The following is a 10,002-nucleotide window of genomic DNA, read 5'->3' as shown; positions in this document are numbered from 1 at the left end:
AACAGCCAATAAAAATCAAGAATTTCATGGCAAGTTACCATTGGATTGCAAAATTACCATAATAGTAACTTTTAAGCAATGGACCCCATGATGTTGTTGATCATTGTCTTATCCAGGGTGTGATGTAATTTTGTCTGAGATTGGTAATAGCAATTATAATTACTCATGACGGAAATAGGATGTTACTTATCAGTAAATATATCCTATATTGGAAAGTGGAAATTACATTTGTAGTAGTAGAAATGATAATGATAATAATAATGATGATGATAACAATATAATAATAATAATAATAATAATAATAATAATGATAATAATAATAATGATAATAAGAAGAAGAAAATATCATAATAATAATGTAACAAAAATAATGATAACAGCAATAACTATGATAACAATTACATGTATATAGCGCTTGATACTGACGTTTCTAAGCGCATTAGTACGGAAATATATTAAATCAAAATACATCAATAGGTACATATATGACATCAACAACGAAAATTAGGATGGAGTAAATGTATAAGTTTTGAATGAAGTAAACTCTTCATAACATAATAAATATATTATCGGTCTTTGTACCGTATTCACAATGAGTCCCGGTGAATCCCAAAGAGCAGCGACACGAGTAACCGGTTATGAGGTCGTAACAGGTCCCTCCATTGTGACAGGGGGAACTGCTGCATTCATTCACATCTGTAGCATACACACACAACATAATTTTTAAAAAGTATTTGATCTAAGGTGCAAAGGCTTATTGTAATTTGCATTTGAAAAATCTTTACTAAAAAGCTATCAAAAATTTCTCTCCTGTGTACTGTATCAACATAGTTTCGCGAAAGTATGTATATACCTGCATAAAATCGCTATATACTCAGACATAACAACTCGACATGAGTATATCATACGAGCATGTATTAACATCCTAAAGTGAATATGCACAGTTCATTGTGGCACAAAATACACATTGGTTGGTTCATTAGACACAGAATCTCATTACTAGATTCCAAATCAGCAATACTAAAATAATCACATTTCATTATATCTCCCTTCATTTCACGGCCGTGCTCCTTATCATTTTAGTCATCAGAGGCCACACAAACAAATTTCAATAAAGGAAAAATATAACACATAATTATTATTTACCTACTTCACACGTTGTCCTCCTGTAGTCGTTTCCCAACTCATATACATTCCCCTGTTTACAAGTTATATACAAAAATAAATATAAATATAAAAAACTGATAAACAAACACACAAACAAACACATCATCCTATAGCAGATATCCATATGATATTAAGTAAACAGATCTACCTTGAGAATGAATGTTCCTTCAGCAACTTGTGAAAATCTTGATTAAGACAGGAAAAAAACTACTACAAAGGATTATGAAAGATAACTGGCTCTGCTGCAATATGCCACATTAACCCTCACAGTACCATTCGACAATCATATTCACATAAGATATAAACATACTTAGTACGCAAACATGATAAAACATGTTAACTCTTAGGCCAAAGGAATTGATATCATGGTTGCGAAATCCAGCAAGGCGACAGAAAAGTCGCAGTTTTCTGGAATCCAAATCTTCTCTACATTTAAGATGATTGACAGATGACAATTGTTATGATTGACATCTTTAATTATCTAAAGATACAACAAAACTCCTTTTTTCAGCTTAAAGTAAATCTACATTGTTAATTACAGCTGCTCTGACTTAATATAATCTTAAAACGAAAGAATAATACCGCACTGACACGTTTAATATCTAATGAATTGCTTGACAACTTTTGAGTGTGAAATGTATATGATTGTACAGGCAGAGTTTCAATAAAGCATGTATAGGGTAATTGAAGAAAGAAAACACAATGTAAGCAATGAAAGTAAACTTGAAACGTCATTGTAGTACAATTTGGTAGCAATAAAAAAAGTAATGTTAAATCTGTATTCCAAGTAAGCCAATGCGAGTTATCTTCATTTCAGTTCAACTTACAGTGACATACGGACAATGGTCAGCCGTTCCATACCGTCCGCCATAGTAGGCAAGCTCGGTCTCGTTCACGCCCGGTAAGGAGTCAAAGTACTGGAACAAAAAAGTGTGTTTTTAGAGGAAATGCGTTTAAAGGAAACGTCTTTCTGATTTATAAAACCGTGCTCCTTATCATAGTTCACTGTTCATAGCAGTATATATCTATAGTTTTGTTTTGGATTGAACAGATATTTCTCGTCACTTTCCACTCATCCTTTCTGTGCCGGGTCTGTGGGAAGCGTGTACGTAGTTTTTTCTGTACCAGTCGGGAAACTCAATACAGTGGGACTATTTACGAAAAAAAGAGCATATAGTACATGAATATAGGGTGAAACTCTGTTTCGTTGCTATTGGATTAGATTAAATTCTAGCTCAAATAAGCTGGCCTGGCTCATTTTATTCATCAATTGTTTTAAGGTACGAGAAGCTTTGTTTCTTTTCTGTTTTCCCCCTTTTGTTCTTTTCATTGGATAATTTACCCCTTTTTTCTCTTTTTTGTAAGTTCGTACATGTAAAATTCATCTATTGTTACATTGTCATATCCCTCGAGCAATGCTGAATAGATTGTATCATTTGAAAAAAAATAGAAAGATGTTACGTTAAACATTCATCGTCCAGCCATGAGTCTCATCAAACATATTGTCGGAGAAAGCGAAATGGCTCTTATTACGCATTGTCGGCAGTAGTCATATCCAAAACAATCTCGACTGCATGCTTCTTACGTTTTTACAAAGAAACTTCCAATTTTCTTTCCTCTCTAGAGTCAAGGTACGATCAGTAATGAGAAGCATTTTCGAATAATCATTTTATGAACAAACAAAACGCCCCAATATCTCGAAATAGATTGTTAGTCGCTTGAAATATGATGTGATAATCATGTAATCTGATATCTGCTAAATATTTCTGCCGACAAATCCGAAGAAACATCACTGCTGGAAAGAACACAGGTTCCTACAGTGTGTTCACAGTGTGTTCTGCCTGTCGGCTGTGTGAAAACACTCTAATCTAAATTGTGAAAAATGATTTGACATTATATACCCCTTTCATAAACTCAATAATGCGGATAATATCCGCAACATTTGGTCGTAAAATCGGAGCGGGGACAGAATAATGCGCTTTTTTTCGACCCTTCTATTATCCGCATAATAGCAACATCGGGACCAGATTTGGAGTTTATGAACGCAAACCCAAATAATGCGGATAATTGCCAGGGTGCGGTCAAACGTCACCTGTCTTTCCCGCAGGAGGGACGTGTGCAGTCACCATGACGATTATCCGCCTTTTTCAGGACTAGCGCTCGTAAAAATAATGCGGATTATTTTCAGAGTTTGTGAACGCATTTTTTATTGAATTGTCCGCATTATTCTTATGCGGATAATTGAAGGGTGAGTTTATGAAAGGGGTATTAGAACACTCAACGTTCTGTTCCACACTATGACTCGATGATTCACATTGTATTCATAATATTAAGACGCTTGAATTTAACAACATGAAGAGATCTCATACTGTGTTCACATTTTGTTCACACTGTCATTCACATTGAGCCTCACACTGTGGGACACTGTATTCTTTCTAGTATATAGGGAAAAGACATGTACTATAGCTACTTTAGTGATTGTACCAATATTTGCACAACCACTTGCACGCAGTCTGGTAAGATATTTTTTAACATTACAAGGGATACACTCGAGATGTGAATTTCGAGATATATTTGAATGTTCAAATTGTACTTGAAAATAAATGCTATTACGTTATGATTGATTTTTGAAAAAAGAAACAGTGAAAAATTATTGATTTCTATGTATGTTAATTCATTCACAAACCCTAGCTGCGAGAATAGTACGACAAAGAATGATTTGTAATACGGCATTTATATACCACTGTATACTGTCGTGACTGTATCCTTTTCAACGACTTCCGTCATATCTATACCAAAATGACCATAGTGGAATAAACTTAGAGAAGATGGCAAAGGAACTGATACTTTGCAAATATTGAAAATAGGCATTCGTTGATGATTACCAGACTTCATAATGAAATTTGTACGATCACATTTTGCTAGAATACCCTGCAAGTGATACGTTATATACGTTGTGTTGATAGGAGTAATTTGGAGATGGTTGGGTAGTTTTCTTGAAGTACCTGGTAAAGACTTGGAAGAGGTTGATCAAATCGCATTAGGTTACACCTGCCTGAGAACCCTCTCTCTGCGTCACACTGGGGAGCGTTGATTTGGTCACAGAAGGGCTCTATAGACTCTTCTCTTTGCAAGGGAAAAGTAAAGAAACTCAATTTTTTTTTCTTTTCTTTTTTTTTCATTCAGTATTTATTGGTAAAAAGCATATGCCATTTACAGCAAAGAATAAAAAAATCAATCGAATTACAAATCACATAATAAAAAAGTGCAGCAAAACAAAGTAGATACTTAAAATATCACATAACAAATATGACAAAAATACCTTGTAGAAAAAATATACAGTGCAAATTAAATGTCAAACCTCCATTTTTGAAAATGAATGCCAAGTTTGCCTTTCTTTTTAGAAATTCTATATTCTATTTCTTTATTATTATTTAAGTAAGCCTGGAAAGATTCAAAAGTAGGGGTTTTATTCTGGAATTTACAGACATATATGAAATACTTTACAGATAAAAAAATATATGATATATAAGAGTCTCCATAGAGACCGAACATTTTCTCAAAATTAGAAAAAATATAATTTTTCTTTTCCTTGTGATTTATAATATCTATTATCTTTTGCCATAGAGGTAGTATATGGGGGCATAGAATAAACAAATGTAAAAAAGTTTCAGGCGATTTATTACAAAAGAAACATAATGATGAATCTTTTCTCTTGATTTTAAATAAAAATTCATTTAATGCTATTGCCCTATAAAACAGTTTTACAAAAAAGGATCGTAATCGAGTATCAATGGTGCTTGTCAAATTTCTCAAAAGGATTTTTTCCCATATGGGAGAATTTAGGTTAAATGAGTCATTCCAAAAAGAAAGATGATTAACTGGGATGACCTTTTCCAACATTACATCATATACATACTTGGAAACCTTACGAGTTTGCATAAGTTTACCTACAGTCGTTTCAAAAATAAGATCTTGATTTATTTCTGAATGTGTGAGCCATTCTTGTGGAATATTCTTCATTAAAAAATTATACTTCCTCCTATCAGATTTATCTATATGATAATCAAGCACCAGCTCTTCAAATAATTCACTCCCAGGGTGAACAGGATCCAATAAGTCATTAATATAAATCAAACCCTTCTGTAACCAGTTATCATGTACAAAGTATTGTTTTGATCTGGATCGAATATTCTTATTAAACCATAAAGACTGGCATGCACCTATTTCAGAATAAGCTGATCCAAATTCAATTTTAACCAATTTTTCTCTGAATGAATACCAGGACCTTAAAGAATCGGCTAACTGAACAGATGGCAATTTATTTAAAATAGATTCTGGAGCATTAGTTTTCCACAAAATATCCGTTACCGGAGAGAAATTCTCTAGAACTGAAAGCTCCATACGTTTCCAGAAACTGTCAAAACTTTCATCATGTAACATTTTAACCCAATTCAATTTCTGAGAAAGAGCAAAAATCGAGGGGTCGATCATTCGTAAACCACCCTGGGAGTAATCATTACATAAATACTGCCTTTTAATCCTATCATTGCCCCCATTCCAAATGAACTTATACAATATAGTATTCAAAGATTTGAAAAACTTACTAGGAATCTTTATACACAAGACTGAAAATTGATAGAGGAGTTGGGGCAATAATAGGGTTTTTACAACACAAATCTTCCCAATTAAAGAGAGATTCCTAGCTCGCCAACAATTAAGTACACTTTTAATTGATTCTAATTTGGGCAAAAAATTCAAATTAAATAACTGATTTACATTCAAAGAAAATGTTATACCAAGGGTTTTAAATTGATTTTGTGTCCATTTAAGGCCTTTTTCAGAGAAAGGAAAGTCAAGGCAGCCTTTTCTAGAACCAATCCATACAGCCTCAGATTTTGAAATATTTAGTTTACAACCAGAACAAACAGCAAAAGTGTCCAACAAATTAAACAAAGTATTGAAAGAATTTATAGATCCATCTACAAAGCATGTGGAATCATCGGCTAATAAGGATATCTTTAACTCTTTTCCCTCCACAGGGATACCTTTAATATTATCATTTTGTCTTACAGCTTGAGCCATAGTTTCAATAACTAACAAAAACAAACCCTGAAAGATTCCCCTTTCCATGTCGATGGGTTTTGTTAAAAAACCGTTATTTAAGACATAGCTCTTTCTTCCAAAATAAATTGACCTAATCCAACCAATAAATTTATCTCCAAAATCAATTTTTTTTAAAACTTTCAATAAATAATTATGGTTTACACTGTCAAAAGCTTTTTGAATATCTAACAGAAGAATTGCTCCAGGTATTTCATGAAAATCAGTATACTGAATTGTATCAATTAATAATCGAATATTATTCCCAATATGTCTCCCTTTCATAAACCCAGACTGATCAGTATGAATTAATTGATCTAGTATTTTCTTAAGACGGTTTGCCAATGTTTTGGCAAGAATTTTGTATTCAACGGTTAATAAAGATATCGGTCTAAAATTCTTTAAAAACAAAGGGTCCTTATCTTTTTTTGGAATCAGAGTGATTATACCATTCCGCTGGGAAGAAGACATAAAGCCATTTTCCATGGAAAAATTTAGGGAATTTAAAAGTAAATCAGAGATATCTTGCCAAAAAACTACATAAAATTCTGCGGGGAGCCCATCAAATCCCGGAGATTTATTGTGTTTCATTGATAAAAGCGTATCATATAATTCTTTTTTAGAAAATGGTTTTTCCAAGAAATATTTATCATTCTCGTTTAAAGTAGGAATATTAATGGATTCCAAAAAATCATCCACAACTTCTTCATTATCCTCAATATGATTTTTATATAAAGTCTGAAAAAAGGTATAAATTTCATTCTCTACTTTAGTTTGATCTGAGATAACAACACCAATTTCGTTTTTAATTCTATATATACTTTTCTTTTCACCCATCCTTTTTTCAAGATTACAAAAATATTTCGAACTCTTTTCTCCTTCTTCTATCCAACGAACTTTCGAACGAATGATTAAGCCTTGGGTTTCATAATCAAAAATTTTATTTAATTGAGAATTCAAATTTTCCAGTTCTTCAATGTAGTGTTTATTACTTGTATCTCTGCTTAATTTCATCTGAACTTCCTCAATATTCTTAAACAACTTTTCTTTTTTGGAATTTCTTTCCTTCTTTTTCCGAGAACTATACTCTATACAGGTCGCTGTAATTGAGCATTTCAAAGAATCCCATATAATATTAGGATTGCATTCAGAATAACAATGTACAATTTTAAATTCTTCAATTTTCGCTTTTACGGTGTTAATGAAATCTGAATCATTATGTAAATAATTACAATTAAGTTTCCAAAACCCTGGCCCCCTTTTTACTTGCGAGTCCTTAAAATTTAAAACAACTATTGAGTGGTCAGACTGAATCCCAGGAAGAATCTTTGAACTAACACAATTATTAACAAAATTTTCTGAGACTAATATAAAATCTAATCTAGAAAGAGCTATAGGATTCTTTTGGTGTCTTGTATACTGTTTTAGGTTCGGGTGAAAGTCTCGCCAAATATCATGTAAATTGAATTCTTCCATTAAAACTGAAATCATATCCCTAGATTTAACATTTGCATGAGTTTGCTTACCACCTTTATAGTCCAAGTGTGTCAAAACAGCATTAAAATCTCCAGCACATATCAGGGGGGTATAAGTGAATTGTTCAATCTTAGCAAATATTTGGAGAAAAAAATCAGGGTCATCATTATTGGGACCATAAACATTCACTAAAGTTAAAGGTACATTACTAATTACCACTGATAAAATCAAATATCTTCCATTAGGATCAGCAAATAAAGAATTAAGAGTAAATGAAATATGATTACGAATTAAAATAGCGACACCCCTACTATTAGATGTATAGCTTGAAAAAAAGGCCCTTTCACCCCATTGCTGTTTCCAATAAGATTCATCACAAGGAGAAGAGTGGGTTTCCTGTAAAAAAATTATATCACTGTCAATTGACCGTAAGTAATGGAACACTTTTCGCCTTTTTATATGATCGTGTATACCCCGGCAATTGAAAGTTGATAATCTAACATCCATAATGTAAATATTTAACACACAATGAATTAGTACACATATGTATAAATAGAGATAACAAAAATATGTAATCCATAAAATCAGATTGGGTATTATGAATTTTAGCACTGAAAGCATTCCACAAGAAAAAAAAAAGCTGCATAAACAAAAAACTTATTCAAAGTGATTGACACCAACATCATCAAACGAAAACAAATTTAGGACAACTAATGAAGAAAAAATAGTTGCACTAGGTTACAAGGTAAAGGGCCTCAAATCAAAAAAACAGCCCAAACCAAAAGTGCAAGGCATGTGGCGATTCGAGCAGAACTGTAACTGAAAGATGACTAGAGTGCCTTCAAACAGAAGGATGCAAAATACAATACATGCATAAGTTTTGAAATTCAAACTCTAAAATAACAAACAAAAACAATTTAACGGTCTTATGACCCCTGTCTCCACCATATGAAATTTATACACACTAAAAAATACAAAAGTATTTTCAGCCCCAGATTATATCTTAAATCATAAGATATCACTACTCACCTTATCCTGACACTCTAGGGGTGACTGTATACAACTGTATCTCATCATTTAATAAACACACAGAATTCCTCAAAAGGTCAACCATGTTTGTCATCTTAAACAAGTCAAATAATTCCGGAAAAAATAGTGATACAAAATGTAGTTACCTTTGTACAATGGAAACAAATCGTGATTTTTTTATCATAATATTTGAATTGTGTCCAAATATGACGTGTGATAAATACCTTTTGTGTTTATCAAAAAACAAAAAACAAAAATATCCTTCAAGAAATAACAGTAGAATCTACTCGGTGCTCACTGGTCAAACTAGTGTAAGTGCTACTATTTTTTTATACAAGTATGGTACCGGTAATGATCATTTTCTAAAATGATGAAAGCACACATCTTTCCTGGTCACGACTATCTTAATGATAACATAGCAAGGTATATGAACCAATACAAAAACAATCAACAAGGGTGGCGATGTGATAATCGACTTTCCAGAAAATATACCATAGTGTTAAAGATTATGCTGTGGTGATCTTTCCGTCTGGATTTCTAAAGCACAGCTTGTCAGGAAAAATAAAAAAGGGGCGCTTGCCCTCCTCCTTGAGCCGCTTGAATGCACCAGCCTTGGATTTTCGAAGTTGAAGAACATGTTGTGAGAGATCCTCTGCAACGAATGCTTTGTGATCCAGGTACAGCGATCTTGTAGCCTTCAGCTTGTTGATACAAGCCTTGCGTGCCCTCTCCTTTGCAGTAAAGGAACCAAAACCTATGTGGATCCTTCTTGGATGATGTGGAGCATTCTCCTGTCCCTGAGGTCGAAATGACGGTGTTCGATGACATCGCTGGATATCATTGATGTCTTCTTCGGGGACATCTGCGAAGCGCAGGAAATCTTGAATGAGTTTCTTGCAGTCCTCCTTGTTGTTGGACTCCTGAATCCCAAAGACAACAAGATTATTACGTCGTGAACGATTTTCAAGATCGTCCAGTTTCCTCTCCAGCTTTCCATTGTCAGTCTGAAGCGCCTGTACAGTATCTCTCAGGTTAGCGATATCAAAAGAGAGGCTCTTGATCTTCTCATCGTGCTCTGTGACGATAGATGTGAGGTCGCCAAATTTTTTGTCAAGGAGTGACTCAATGCGAACATCCAGTCTATTCTCAAATTCAGTGAAAAACTGTACAAACCATTGTGGAGGTTGTGAGCTCGATAGGCCGGCGGCTGTTACAGCAGCGTAGCAC

The 10,002-nt window shown here is 33.5% G+C and overlaps 1 protein-coding gene across 1 annotated transcript; it reads right to left on the bottom strand.

Annotated features, from left to right (window-relative positions):
- Positions 1 to 4,515: 4,515 nt before the first annotated feature.
- On the bottom strand, positions 4,516 to 6,300 carry LOC140240370 (uncharacterized). Its single transcript, XM_072320140.1, has one exon. It carries the CDS (start codon positions 6,298 to 6,300, stop codon positions 4,516 to 4,518), a length of 1,785 nt encoding a protein of 594 aa, XP_072176241.1.
- Between the last annotated feature and the right edge of the window lie 3,702 nt (positions 6,301 to 10,002).

Source organism: Diadema setosum, chromosome 17 (assembly GCF_964275005.1).
Source record: "Diadema setosum chromosome 17, eeDiaSeto1, whole genome shotgun sequence".
NCBI classification, from domain to species: Eukaryota; Metazoa; Echinodermata; class Echinoidea; order Diadematoida; family Diadematidae; genus Diadema; species Diadema setosum.
This window is presented reverse-complemented; position numbering and strand designations above follow the sequence as displayed.

Bases quoted from the DNA above. Each gene is read 5' to 3' on its own strand.
- LOC140240370 (XM_072320140.1), bottom strand. From the start codon at position 6,300: ATGGAAAGGGGAATCTTTCAGGGTTTGTTTTTGTTAGTTATTGAAACT.